This window comes from Nanorana parkeri, unplaced genomic scaffold, assembly GCF_000935625.1.
Source record: "Nanorana parkeri isolate BGI_ZX_2015 unplaced genomic scaffold, ASM93562v1 scaffold803, whole genome shotgun sequence".
Classification (NCBI taxonomy): Eukaryota; Metazoa; Chordata; class Amphibia; order Anura; family Dicroglossidae; genus Nanorana; species Nanorana parkeri.
This window is the reverse complement of record NW_017307071.1, coordinates 343601-359266: the sequence shown is the minus strand read 5'-3', so window position 1 is coordinate 359266 and position 15666 is coordinate 343601. Positions and strand designations below refer to the sequence as shown.

Sequence of the window (15666 nt, the reverse complement as noted above, 5' to 3'; positions counted from 1 at the left end):
GAGACCCCTGACATTTCCCTTTTGAATTTATCGAAACTGGAGCAGACAAAAAATCTGGAGCAGTTGCCCATGGCAACCAATCAGCTTCTCTCTTTACTTTGTTTAGTTAATCTATAAAAATGAAAGATAGAAGCTGATTGGGCTCAATGTGCACTTGCTCCAGATTCTGTCTGCTCCAATTTTGATAAATCCCCCCCCCCTTGTGTCTGTGTGCAGTAAAGTGAACTTCCGTGTATTTTTTAAAAATATGGGTTTGATAAAGTAATCATAAAAAAGTTGCAACTGCCATTTTATATTCCTGGGTCTCCGCAGTACAAACATTTTTTTATAATTTGGGGAGTTAGGGAACTGTAACACCTAAAATGTGCATTTTAACATGCGTGAAGAAAGCCTCTGGCAGGGATAGGGTTAAAGAAGAGTACCAAGGAAAACAATGCTGTTTGCCAGAGTCAATACTATAATAGAGATGAGATGCGACGTATAGAGAGAGAGCGCACGCTGGTTTGTTTGCTGCCTTCCCCTGTCATTGCCGTTTACTGTGGTCAGGACGCTGCTGGTCTCCTAGCAAGAAGAGCGCGCCACCATAGCCTAGCACCGCGCATGCGCAGTTAATGTTCTCCGGCTCCACCTGTTTGCATGTGGTTGTGTTCCAAGCCTCACTCTCTCTATATCGATCGCTGTATATGGTTGCGTTCCACGTCTCATTTCCACCCGGACTGGTAATTGGACGCTGTGATGACAGCTTGTCTGTACTGAGCCATGCTGGACTTCCTTGTTGCTTGATTGTTCTTCGTGTTTGCATTGGTATGTATATACAGAGCTCTTGTGTTCCCTGTGTGCTGTATATCTCATAGAAGGTGATCTGCCTCCGAGCACTCTCTGTTCTCCTGCTGTATTTTATATATGGCTGTGCCCTGTTAGATGGGGCTTTGCCTCCTTAATAACAAGCAATCTTCTTTGTGATGTTTGCCTTTTTACTTTTTGTGCTATAGTAATGGCTCTCTATAAAGATTTGTCCCCTAGTTCATCATTTATTCATCAAGTAATTGAATTAAAAATCTTTTTGGGGGGTAATTTTTGTGCTGCCTAATGCAGAAGTATCGGTGACAGTAACAGTGGGGGAGGGGGTTGTTGATGGCTGTATATGTCCCCTGAGGTCACATCTGTGGTTGTCACCGCAGAGTCCGATGTGGATCATTTGTCAGTCCCAGGATGTCACACACAATGCTTGGCGTTCTGGTCCCACGGCTGTCCATGCAGGTCCTCTGAAACTGAACCAGGACTATAATGTCGCCCGGACATACACTATATTGCCAAAAGTATTGGGACGCCGGCCTTTACACGCCCATGATCTTTAATGGCATCCCAGTCTTAGTCCGTAGGGTTCAACATTGAGTTGGCCCACATCTTCTGGGAAGGTGCCCACATGGTTTAGGAGTGTGTCTATGGGAATGTTTGACCATTCTTCCAGAAGCACATTTGTGAGGTCAGGTACTGATGTTGGAGGAGAAGGCCGGGCTCACAGTCTCCACTCTAAATCATCCCAAAGGTGTTCTATCAGGTTGAGGTTAGGACTCTGCGCAGGCCATTCAAGTTCCTCTTCCCCAAACTCGCTCATCCATGTCTATATGGACCTTGCTTTGTGCACTGGTGTGTAGTCATGTTGGAACAGGAAGGGGCCATCCCCAAACTGTTCCCACAAAGTTGGGAGCATGAAATTGTCCAAAATGTCTTGGTATGCTGATGCCTTAAGAGTTCCCTTCACTGGAACTAAGGGGCCAAGGCCTAACCCCTGAAAAACAACCCCACATCATAATCCCCCCTCCACCAAACTTTACACTTGGCACAATGCAGTCAGGCAAGTACCGTTCTCCTGCAACCTCCAAACCCAGACATGTCCTTCGGATTGCCAAACAGAGAAGCGTGATTGGTCACTCCAGAGAACACGTCTCCACTTCTCTAGAGTTCAGTGGCGGCGTGCTTTACACCACTGTATCCGAAGCTATGCATTGCACTTTGTGATGTAAGGCTTGGATGCAGCTGCTCGGCCATGGAAACCCATTCCATGAAGATCTCTACGCACTGTTGTTGTGCCAATCTGAAGGCCACATGAAGTTTGGAGGTGTGTAGCTATTGTCTGCAGAAGACAGTTGGCGACTTCTGCGCACTGTGCGGTCCAGCATGCGCTGACCCCGCTCTGTCATTTTACGTGGCCTACCACTTCCTGACTGAGTTGCTGTTGTTCCCAGTTGCTTCCACTTTGTTATAATACCACTAACAGTTGACCGTGGAATATTTAGTAGCAAGGAAATGTCTCGGATGGACTTATTGCACAGGTGACAACCTATCACGGTACCACGCTTGAATTCACTGAGCTCCTGAGAGCCACCCATTCTTTCCCATGTTTGTAGAAGCAGTCTGCATGCCTAGGTGCTTGATTTTATACACCTGTGGTCATGGAGGTGATTGGAACACCTCAATCCAGTGATTTGGAGGGGTGTCCCAATACTTTTGGCAATGTAGTGTATGTCTGTCTACACACACACACACACACACACACACACACACTAGGTGTAGTCCTAATTTGGTTGCAAAAGTTTATTTGCTGCGATAGAGGATATTGTATGTACCTCAATTTTTTTTGTATTCGTGAAGATCCTTATGTATTGCCATAATCGGATGTACCCATTATTGTTGACAATGCAAATCTTATATACTTCAATAAAAATCTAAAGTTAAAAAAAAAAAGTGGAAACACACTTTAACCCTAGCAGAAAACGTGTTGTTTCCCTCCTGTCTGTATTGTATGGCAGAGTTTTATAAATCACAACTGGCTGGACAGAATTACAAAACTTTTGGTAGATAAGACAGTTTGTGTATGTATATGTAGCAGATTGCAGGGAGTTCTGCTTTAAAGTAGAGCTATAGCTTCCCATGTAAAACATATGTGCTGTAGCACTTAATTATAAGTACATCTACATTTCAGTTTTTTTCTGAGTAACCCCTGCAAAGCCTCACAAATCAAATGTTAATCCTGACAGTATAGTCAGCCTAATGCAGCTTGCTGTAATGGGGTGGTAATGATGCTGCACTGCTTCTGAATTCAAAGCAGAGTTGTCACCCCCATGTAAGCTGTGCCTGTTTGAATTGCAGTGGGATGAAGAAATGTTACAGGAGCCATGGCTATAGGCATTGTCACAAGCATGTAGCCTGTCAATCAGCAGCTGGCCACACCTAGTCCTGCCCACAAATTTCTAGATTGACAGCACTGCGTCCAACTATGATTTGCAGTGTCTGGGAGGGGGAGCAAGTGAGACACAAATGAAGGAGGATTTGGCTCAGTCAGGGAAGGTAAAGGTAGCTTTTTGTTTACTTTATGAGGGTTGTGCATCTCATTAACAGGATGTGGCGCTTGTTTAGGCTCACACTGTATTGTATTGTATTGTAAGCAGAGTGGTTAAGGCCTCATTCACACTGCCGCGCATATACGCACATATTGTACCATATGCAAATAAATGGCTCCATACACACAGCCGCGTATGGAGCCGTATATTTGCGTAGCGTATATATGCGCAAAAATAGAATGGAACAGAGATGCGCCCGGGCAGCGTATTTCTGCCTATTTACGTACATGCTTACAGCACATTAAAAATTCCATTACAAGTGATGCATTCTGGGATTGCATATAGTGCATGCATATACACATATATGCTCGTATATACGCGCATAGGCGCGTATATACACAAATACAATTTTGCTTGCGTTGTGTGTGAATGAGGCCTAAATGCTGAACTCCTTCCCAGTTTATCCAATATAAAATTATTGGTATCTATCTTCATTTTGTACATTTACCAGTAGCTGCCTCATTTCCCACCCTCGGCTTATACTCGAGTCAATATTTTCCCCAGTTTTTTGTGGTAAAATTAGGTACCTCGGCTTATATTCGGGACGGCTTATACTTGAGTATATACGGTATATATATTTTCATAACTCCTAACCCTTTATGAAAAAGAGACAGCTTTATCACATATTTTGGCAAAGGACATACCTCTGCTACACCCCCGCACATATGGACCATAACCAATGAAAATGCAGGGATGATAACCTAAACCCCACTGCTGGGGTGTTTCACCATTATGTATCTTTTATATTGGATTCTTAACTAACAAAAGCAATAATCGGAAGGAAGGATGAAAGTTGTATTATAATATAAACACTTTTGGCAGTTAAGTATTCATTTAATTATACAGATCTCTACAGCAGAGTGTAAAAAGGGAAATTTGAGTCGGAATGAGGGATAGGCAAATTAACCATTTAATGACATACGTTGGCAGCTCTGTTGAACCTAAATGTGTATTTAGTATACAGCTTTGACCACCTCTTTTGTTAGATATAGAAAAGCGCAAAGAAATTTTTTTTGGATGTAAACCTACATTTCTACAGACCCGCAGTGGGTGTACATAGCATAACATCATTTTTCTTCAAGTAAATACATTGCTATGCTCTAGATTTTACTATAATGGGGCATTGTTGGGGAACGATGGAGACTGCAGGGAATGTGTTGACACAGGAATCACGCTATCTCCATTACTGTGTGGCACTAATTAAAGAGTTTAATGTGTGACACCAATTTGATTGCCCTTGTAGCAAAGCCCTAATTAGATCAGTCACATCATATGCAAATCCGAAGTCAGATTTGGTTGCGTTTCTGTACATGAAGGCTAATGCTAGTCCTACACAAGCAGATTTTGTGCATTTTAACAAAAAAATTAATTTCCAGAAACAAAAAGATTACAAGTAACATTATGGGAGTTATCACTGATCTGAGAGTAATGTAATGAATGACTTGGATCACTGTGTAAAAACCTTATGTAGAGCCTGTGCAGGCTTTTCTGAGTTAGTACCTCCGTGTAGGCCTGTAGAGACCAGGCAATAAAGACTAGTTCCCTGCTTCTAAAAAGTAAAAAAGATAAAGGTTTGGCACCAGTGAAAAGTTTGTATGTACTACACCGATCCTCTAAGGCTAAAGCTGCCCATACACCTATAAATTATCTGCAGATTTTCTATGGTCAGATGTAAAAAGTGCAACAGACTCCTCCATCTACGCTAAACTGTGTGGATGGAGGAATCTCCCACTGGGCCAAGCTTCAGTATCTTGCTAGTTGGCCCCCCTGGCTGTCAAAATACCTGAACAATCTGATTGGATGCAGGCATTGTTTTATTTTGAGAGCCAGCTGGGCCGACTAGCGAGCAGGCCAGCAGGTGAAGGTACTGGGTGCATCCAATGGTCTTGTATTGGTTTTTCACATGGGCACATTTACACCCTGTACCATGAGTTGTGCAGTTACTCCCCGACGTTTTATGATTATGTCCACCTTTGATGCATTTCTGGAGACAGACCCTGATGAGGAAATTCAGTTCCTCTTGAGTCTTTCCCCTAGGGCCCTGTAAATGCTTTCTAACCACATCTCAACCACATCATAAACACTATGTCCTGGTTCACACAGGTTTCAGCTTGTAGAAGAGCATTGTGAACAGCAAGTTTTTACAGAGCATTTGTAGAGCTTGCAGCAAGCTTTGTTGAAGCATTTAAAGCACCCTTCAGCTCCAGTTTGAGAATGTTAAACACATATCTTAATATAGTTCTGATTGTCACTTTAAAGAACTCCAGGACTTTGAAAAATTAAGCCTTGCAGTGGGGCTACCCCCACACTGCAAGGGTTAACTGCGTGTTTTCTCTAGGGGCAAAAATAAAGAAGAAATACTCACCCAACCTGTGTTCCTGTGACAGCGACTGCTCACCTCCCTTCCCCTCCACTCCAGCTGTGGTATATTCTTCAGCGACTTCACATCTAATAAACCTGTATGAAACGTGATGATGTCACAGGTCCTTAGACTACCAGAGCCCGGGGGAAGAAAAGGCTCTGTGGACCGGCCCAGCAGTCAGGCAGAATTGAGGATTGGGTGGATATTGTTTCTTTATTTCGCCCCCTAGACACAATTAATACTTAACCCGATTGCATGCAGTTTGGAAAAGAGGATAGATGCTGTGATAGATCTACACTGAGTGGCCAGATTATTATGACCACCCCATCAGTACTTTGTTGGGCCACGAGATGACTCCACGGGATGACTTCGTTAGGCCGCATGGTGACTCCACGAGATGTTGAAGGGTGATGCGAGGAATCTGACACTGCACTGTTGCCCTTCTGTTGTCTTGTACCAGTCTTGCCACTCTCCGTTCTGCCCCTAACATTGACTAGTCGCTGACGGCCACAATTCGCACGTTCAGACCCAGATTTTCGGCTGACAGTCCAGTCTTTAAAAACTTTAACAACAGCTGCTCTTGAATGTTTAACACATTCTGCTGTTTTGCTGATACTCGCTCCATGGCTCCGAGTGCCAACATCCCACGTTCAAAGGCTGTTAAATCACGTTGTTTACCCATAAAAATCACTTCTACTGTCGTGGTAAACAACCTGCTTCCCTATTTATAATGGTCTGGCCCTACAGCAACTTCAGCGCGAAATTGTAGCTAATTGTAGCTAATTGGTCATAATGTGGCCACTCCGTGCATGATAGATACGCCCAGCAACAAGGATCTTCTCCAAACTGTATGTAATTGTACCATATATGATTACATGCGGACTGCCGCCGATGCAACCCCTGTCACCCAGTCATTAACTGGAATGGGTACAGTGGCTGCATTTGAACATGGACACCTGGCATTATTGCCACAGGAATCCCAAATTGTCCCATGTGAACAAGGCCTTAGGGTGCCTAATATAAAATTTGCTACATTCTTGGAAATGACTAACAAATATTTAGAAGGTAATTTTGTGCATGATTTTTTTGCCCTTCACAATAAGGATGTTTCCTCAGATTAAAGAAATAATGATCTTTCTGTTTCAGGTCTGTTATTAAAGAAGTGATTTTTGTCCAGCTTTCTTTCATTTAACCCGATTCTCTTAGTAAAGGTAAGAAGTGTGTTTTTTTTTTTTAATAGTGGGTAAAAACTAAAAGGTGAAGTGTGGGAAGAGTAAAACATTCTCTCCCTGCAGCTTAGAGCCAGCGTGGGACTCTGCAGTTGTTACACGTCAGCTCTCTACATCGAGCGTTTTTAAGGAACTTCCAAGCATAAATCATAACAACATGTCAGTAGAAGACTATAAAGAGATAACAAGCTGTAAGACTTGAGTAGGGTATACATGGTTAGAATTTCAAATAAACAAAATCAATTTTGGAACCTTTTGTTTCCATTTTCTGATCATTAATGGAGTCAAACCGACGATCGATTTCAGCCACAGTGACGAAAAAAATTTACAGAAATTTCGAACGACAATCTGCAGGTTTCTGATGCCAGTATCGAATGAGATTTTTCGTACGAATGGTTGTTTAAAAATCTACCGGTGTAGACCCTACTTTAGTTTGTGTTTAAAACAGACACTCTCATCTTGCCAATGCAGCGCAAAGTGACAGCAGTACCAGTAATCCCTCACCGCTCATTCCACCTTCGTAGATAGCAGTGAAATGACTGGTGTCGGTGACCTGGGGTAGCATTATCGTTGCTCTCCTGGTTATGTGACAGTTCTTGGGCCAGGCAGTCACCTGCTAAAAAAAAATTGTCACATGCTCATACATAGTGGAAAGTGCTGGGTATTGTGCTCCTGAGGAGGAGGAAGCAGTGCAATGGGAGCACTGGGTGGGTTAGTATAAGGGGGACAAGGGGGGCTCTACAAAGTCGCTGTCATTTTACCCTCTATGGGCAAGGTGACAGTGTCACTTTAAATACAAGCCAGCCATCGCAGTCCTAATAGCTCTGTCCACACATGTACCCTTCAACAATTTAGTTCTATCATAATTGAGTAGAATAATGCAAACACAATGTAATATGACTACCATCCATCATATGTAAGGTTTGTGACTATAAATACCTTTTACTTTTGTTTCCTTATAGAAAAGGTTCAGTCCACTCCCTTCTTCCTGTTCCTGTCCCCATTGCACTTTAGGAGATTAGATAAGTGTTGCTGACTATCTTTCAAGGGTTAGCAGCTCTTCTTTTTATACCTACCCATACATATGTTAGTTATTGTTGCTGATTACATCAGTCTTTCAGTAATACAGCCATGTATAGAACTGAGAGGAATATCATACCTGCTTATATATACTTATTAGGGGAATAAAAAATCCTGACTTCTGACAGTTGCATCTCCCTGTGTATGCAGTCATTCTGCAACCTCTTATACCGTCCATTTCATGTAATTCAAGTTTGTCTTAGGCATTAAACATCCAGATCATACAGAAAGACTGCTCCTTTTCATCAGTATCAGTCAGGTAACAACAAAACAATTACCCTGTTAAACACCAGGACCTTTATATCATTCTCTGATAGGTACACCTAGATTTGTATTAAACATAAATATTGTGCTGAGACGATGCTGAACTCTCCACCTGAAAATGCTAGCTGCCTGGCTGTTATGCTTCAGTAGTTTCGGAGTCACTGACCAGAATCAAATTCTGCAAAGTGGGCGGTTTATTTTAAATTATTTTTCCTTACGTGTATGTAAGTAGCATCCTTTGAAGGGCTTCTGCAATGGCAACAGAGGCATTTCTTTCAGCACGGTTTTCCTCTAAGATTCATTATTGGCACTGCTTCCAGTGTCACAACACAATCCATGCATAGCGCGAATCTTGACCAGCAATGAAATACAGTAGCTGCAGTAAACTTTGCATACAGATTTCTAGTGTCAAATTTGAATTTTCAGACTGTTCTTTCTGAAACGGTTGAATTAATTTAATCTTTAGACCGGTCCACTTTATCAGCTATTCCAAAATATCTGACAATTGTCTTAAGCTAGCTACACACGGTTAGAATTTGGTTTGAATTTCGTACGGAATTCTGAAAAGCTGTTTGTCAGAGCATTTGATGATTCCATCATTGAGTCAACTAATTGCTTTCAACAGCCCTTACAAATTTCATCCAGACCTGTTACCTGAATGAAATCCCAGATATATTAAACAGGTTTCTTGTCTCTTTTATTGCTTATTAAATCAACAAAAGAATAATGCAAAGCCACATTTATTTAAATGCATGAGTATATTTTCATTATGTTTATCAGTCCATGAATTTCTAGTGTGTGTATATGTATGTATATGTATGTATGTATGTATGTGTGTGTATATGTATGTATATGTATGTATGTGTGTGTTGTCTCTTTTATTGCTTATTAAATCAACAAAAGAATAATGCAAAGCCACATTTATTTAAATGCATGAGTATATTTTCATTATGTTTATCAGTCCATGAATTTCTAGTGTGTGTATATGTATGTATATGTATGTATGTATGTATGTGTGTGTATATGTATTGATATGTATGTATGTGTGTGTATATATGTATATATCTATCTATCTATCTATCTATCTATCTATCTATCTATCTATCTATCTATCTATCTATCTATCTAATTTAGAATCTACTAGCCAATCCAATGTTGTATACAGAAGCTTTGGATTGTGTTTTCATACATTCCTATACTACACAATTGTATTGTAATTGTACCTTTAAAGGTTTAAACATTCCCTAGCACATACACATTACGATAAGTGCATTTTTTTCTGTGGACCACATTAACAGTTTGACGAGAAAACGTTTCCAACCTGGGCCTTCAATTTTTCTCGCCACTACAGTCAAAAACGATCGCCGCCCGCTGCTCTAACCATTGGGAACTTTTCCAAAAAATTATCCATAGGTGGTATCATACCCCTTACAAATTATCCAAATTCTCTGTCTCAAATTCACCACTTTGCTGGAGACTGTGCGGCTGCATTGGTTCAATTTCTCACATCGTTTGGCACTGCAGGTCCCTCCGTGTATTCTGGAATGGAGTCTTCGGTATTATCTCCCATTTTTCCCCCTCACCTCTCTCTCCATCCCCAGAACTCGCCCTACTGCATATTAATATTGATATTTTCCCACCGGCAACTCGCACTATTGTTGTGCATATTCTCTATGCAGCTAAATTGTTGATTACCCGTAGATGGTTACTAACAACTCCTCCTAACATCATTGACCTGATTTCATTAGTTAACACCCAATATTCCTATGAAAAGATGTTTGCCATGAAAAATAACTCATATCCTATATTCCTTTCAGTTTGGAGAAAATGGATTGTACATCCATACTGCATTGTTTGATCTCAAATATTGCCTGATGCATAACTGGTCCATACCTTGTCTTCCCTCCTTCCTCCCCTCCTCTCTTTCCACTTGTTTTGTCATCCTCCCTTCCTCCTAACCACCCTATAAATGGAAATTATATTGCAAAGCATACTGTAGCCTGGATGTTAAGTTGGTTATGTTATATGCATTTTGTTATGTATGCTTCACATGACTTCAATAAAGAACTATTGAAAGTTAAAAAACGATTGCCGTCTTGTCCCCATTTACTATTTAAATAAACAAACGTTTCGAAAATGTTTGTTTTCAAGCGAAATGCTAACCGTGTATGGCTAGCTTTAGTCCCCCCAACCAAAATAAAGTCACAGCAACAGAGTTAATCTTATCTCCTTTTCTTCTGTATACATCTCTTAACAAAGGCTTTGCGGCATAAAGAAGAATGTAATCCAGCAAACATTCTATCGTGTAGCATTTTCTTGGAGGGTGCTCACTTAAATTGGTCTATGGGGAATACAATTCAGCATTTGGCTGTATTGGGATCGCCTCTCCATTTTCAACATGTGCACAATTTGGCTTCAGTAGTTTGACTCTTCTTTTTGTTCGTGCAGTGACCTCGGGAGAAGGAACCTTGCTTTGTTCTCTGGTTTTGTCTGTGGATCTGGGGTCATTCTTTGTTACAACATGATATTCATGTGACGTCGAGTGAATGTCAATAGGTAGCAGAAAGTGGAGGATTGTATAAATAGTCCTTGAGTTACCCCACCAAACAGTTTTATTCTTTTATCAGATAATCACAGTACAATAGCCAAGCCCACCTGCAGAAGATGGTCTTTTGTTACTTGTTTCTGCTGGGTCCTGCAAGCATGGGGTCAGCTATCTGTAGCTGTTTTGAGCAGGGGATGATAAAATCATGTCAAAATTCAGAAGTCAGGGAAATGCGAGTAGGACATTTAAAAACTGCGCACCCGCTGAGCTTTTTAGAAACAACCCCAACTTTTTGCTGCTTCTTGTATATTCCCCCGAGTTTGATTGTCTGCTAGTAGTCTGGGTGTGTTCAGCTATGCAGTTTTTAATACCTCTGCTCAGCTATTATACTAGTGTCTTTAGAAGGTATCTGGAAAGGTTCTTCATTTCTTTATTGCTCAATAAGAAACCATCTCAAATAATTCTGATAGGTTCACTTTACTACATAGACCAATCACCATTGTAAAGCTTTGAATGGTTCTCAATATAATAATGGTTTCACATAACTTTAGCCACCCCAGAATCTGTGTGCATGCTATATACAAATCTTGTCTTTTCTACCTGTAATGGCATGTGTCTCTCTTCCCCTGGGCTTTTTGCTATAATCCATAGAGCAGGTTGGTCACATTGCCAGGCAGAGCAGTTGTTTATATCAAAGAATGTAGGGATCGATTGGCTGATTACCACGGACTGTTCATGAACAATAGTATGATAAACATCCCTTAGTGCTAATTCTATATTTTCAAAGTTTCTTTGATCATTCATAAGTTTGTGTGAATACACTAGATGGCTTTATGTCAACACCCCTCCAAATTATTGATTGAGTTCAGCTGAACAAAGCCAGGTCCCTAAAGACATGGTTTGACAATTTCGGTGTGGAGGAACTCAAGTGACCTGCACAGAGCCCTGACTTGTCTGAGCACCTTTAGGGTGAATTGGTATGTCGGGTCAGTTCCTGACCTCACAAATGCTCTTTTTGCTAAATGGGCACAAATTGACCATTGACCTGAAAATGCTAGATTTTGTCATACTGATCCAATAGCTTCACTACTTTCTGGGTCACTTTCATGGAACATGCAGATTATTCAGATATGATTTCACTCTAAGGTATCAAAGCCAGAAACAGCCTGGTAACTAACTTTTTCAGCAATGGCAGCCTAAATATTTCTCTCATTATAGTTTTTTAGCAAATGTTTTCAAAATTTGTCCTTTTTTTGCACCTCCACACAGTAGCATTACCAGGATCCAGAAGATCCAGCTACTGCAGTGCTTTACAAGATTCTCATGCCCCTATCAGGTATACAATATGTATAATGGCCTTACACCATACTGGACCAATGTAAGTATACTAGGTGTGTCCTAGTTGGATTTTATGCCAAACCTTACTGCCAAACCTTAACAAACTGGCCATTTTGTCAGCATTAGATCATTGCAGCAGCTATGGAAGTATTTATACGGTGACTATGTGCAGACATTCAAAAATGATTCTAGTGTACTTAAAAGTCCTTTTCTGTTGTTTCCAAGCTGACATTAATGGAAAGAGACAGTCATTTGCACTCCAGACATGGGATATCAATAGATTAAGGGCCTGTTCACATGAGTTTCAGGTCCTGATCATGTGCGGATTTGTAGACGCGGTGATATGTGTTTTTGCCGCGTTTTCGATGCGTTCCAGTTTAAAAAAAATATATATTATTTTTGTATTTTTTTTGCTGGAGTGGGGCTGTCAGTATGTTAGCTGCAGTGTAGTGCGTTTTTGACGTGTTTTGCGTTTCCGGACCGTTTCCTGACCGTACAAAATGTGACATGCAGTATTTTTCTGTCGTAACCTGAACGGACTGCGCACGTGAGAACTGTAGCCCATAAAACACATAAGGATACATTGGGATGCATTTTTAGTGCAGGAGCGTACGGATCAGGTCAGCACAGAAAACGGATGTCATGTGAACAGGCCCTAAAGCCTAATTTTCGGTCTGGGATTTGCCACCCAGCCTCCAGATTGCCCCTCCCCCTACTAAATGCTGCAGAGAGAGACCTATGCTGCAGCTTTTCTCTCTGTAGCACTGACTCTCGGGAAGTGGGTTTAATGATGCTTGGCCTCATTCACCTGGAAGAGGACTGACACTGAATCAGTGAGCAGGTGAGTCTGCAAGGGACACCACCAGTGATTGGATATGTATGGCAGCCAGAACTGCCTTTTTAATTTTAAAAAGATGTTGGGGACTGGAATTTGTGTTGCACCCAAACTGGGCGTTAAGACCATGCAAGAATAGGTTGTAACAGAGGATAGGCTGACAGCAGTGGGAGCTTTTTTATAAGGAGGTGTGTTTGAATTTCACCAAACATTAACTAGTAGTAAATCTATCACAATCATTTAAAACACATGCACCAGTGAAATTCATGTGCGTTGCTTCTTTGGTGCATGTTAGATTAATTGCTTTATAAATATACTCTTAATAGTCAGACTGTGGTGTTTGGATGTTACAACACAAGTAAATCCTGCATACATGTCACTAACGAGTACATACGAAAACAGCATTTTGTAAACAGGGCTTATAGTTACAAAGTGTACCCTTCAAATCTATTTTGTGAATGGGACACCTTCTGGTAAAAATGTTTTGCATACCTTTTGTTTTTACTGTAAAATGGAGACATAAGATGATTATTTTTATGCATGAGATATCCTTGATGAGAATAGATAGATGTTAGTTATTACAAGTCTTTAGCCCTTTGAATTAGCAGCACTTGTTATTGGTTAGATAAATATTCTGCATGTTAAATAACCAGATTTATTTTCCAACAGGAGAAATGGCTGCGGCGGAAAACAATATGGAAGACATAAATCCTGTGTTAAGAATAAGTCAACTAGATGCTATTGAATTAAACAAGGCATTGGAGCAATTAATCTGGTCTCAATTTAATAGTTGTTTTCAAGGCTTTAAACCAGGACTTTTGAGTCGCTTTGAACCAGAAATTAAAGCTTTTCTATGGCTGTTCTTATGGAGATATACAGTATATTCTAAGAATGCTACCGTTGGTCAGTCGATTTTGAATATTCAGTACAAAAATGACTTATCTCAGACTAAAAAATACAGGCCACTTAATAAGCAGCAGAAATTATGGTTTGCGCTTTTTGCAGTTGGAGGTAAATGGCTGGAAGAAAGGTCCTATGATTTATTCAGTAATCACCCTTTTGGGTCATCTTTTCAGAGAACAAAGTACTTTATGAATGCTGTGTCCGGCCTCTTGAAGATTTGTGGACTGCTTAATTTCTTGGTTTTCCTGCAACAAGGAAAGTTTGCCACTCTGACAGAGCGCCTTTTAGGAATTCGGTCTGTTTTCAGCAAGCCTCAAAACATTCGTCAGGTTGGCTTTGAGTACACAAACAGAGAAATTTTGTGGCATGGATTTGCTGAATTTCTGATCTTCCTCTTGCCTCTGATCAACACACAAAAGATCAAATCAAAGATTATTTCCTGGTTTAAGCCAGTCAAAGGGCTCCGCCGCCATACTGATCCATCGCTAGCGGACCTTTGTAAGGAATGCTGTTTGTGTGGAGAATGGCCAACTATGCCACATACCATTGGCTGCACCCATGTCTTCTGCTACTACTGTATTAAAAGTAATTACATGGCTGATATGTATTTCACATGTCCTAAGTGTAGCACGCAAGTACACAGTCTGCAACCCCTCGAATTCAGAGTTGAAATTTCTGAAGTTCACACTTTGTAAGACAAACATACTGACTGTGAGCTACTCAGCATTGATGTCTCCCAGTTTTCATATTTCCTGTGGACTCTAGTGGTGAAAACTCTAGTGTTGATTTCATGTCATCTGCAAAAGCCATGAAGAGAAGCAAGAATTTTTGTGAGGGACTCTTTTTGCCTGAGTTTCCAAGAAGAAGATGAAACCAATGATTGACTTAGCTGACCAGGCTCTACCCACAGCTGAAATATAATTTTTATGTTGATTCCATTAATCATTTCATCAAATCTAACAGTCTTCTTTTATCTGAGTTTGACTTTTAATTTCTAACACTTAATATGATAATATATTCTCCTCATTGTAGGAGGAAAGTAAAATGTTTCCACTTACCCAAAGAAGGGGCCTGATTGGTCAGTTTCAGCCCCTGTGTCATTCACTTTCATTGAGCAGCTGAGGGATCTTCAGTAAGTGCTGGTACTTACTACTGGCTTGTCATAAACCCCATCTAGTGCACATCAGGACTTCCAATTTTCAGGGCTTGCAAGGTATGCTATTCACAGTTCAGCCCCACACTCATAGTTTAATGCAGATGCCATACAGTGGGTTTCCGAGGTGGCCCCACTGAAGTTTGGGTAGAATTGGGATTCTTGACTTGGGACTTTGCATACTGTGTGCACTCTGAATTCCGGGGCTCCTGAAGCACACTGGGGCAGATTTTTGATAAGGCAGTGGTATGGTGCCACTTTCTAGCACCCTCTGTCACACATTTCACCTGTTTGACCTCATGATAGGGTTCACTCATCTCATAGATACTTAGCCATAATAATTTGTATATTTACTTTACTCCTTTATTTAACTCATTGCACTTTCTAGGGAACACATTAGCCAATGGTAAGTATATGTAATGTATGGGCAAGTTAGGTGAAAGCCATTACACTACCAGTATTTTTGTATACAGTATTGAAGGAAACATGTTCACCCTACATGCCACTGTGCTAAATACTCTTAGAACTGCCACGTCTGTTTTGCTGTCCAAAA

At 40.8% G+C, this 15666-nt stretch overlaps 1 protein-coding gene across 2 annotated transcripts; it reads left to right on the top strand.

The window, feature by feature from the left end:
- Positions 1-739: 739 nt before the first annotated feature.
- Positions 740-14698, top strand: PEX2 (peroxisomal biogenesis factor 2). 2 transcript variants are annotated; one of them, XM_018564985.1, is made up of 2 exons: positions 740-804; positions 13724-14698. In XM_018564985.1, the coding sequence occupies exon 2, from the start codon at positions 13732-13734 to the stop codon at positions 14653-14655; it is 924 nt and encodes a 307-aa protein (XP_018420487.1). In that variant the 5' UTR covers positions 740-804; positions 13724-13731; the 3' UTR covers positions 14656-14698. The 2 variants fall into 2 exon arrangements, with proteins under 2 accessions (XP_018420487.1, XP_018420489.1); XM_018564987.1 differs by having other exon boundaries at positions 763-804; positions 13727-14698.
- Positions 14699-15666: the final 968 nt, after the last annotated feature.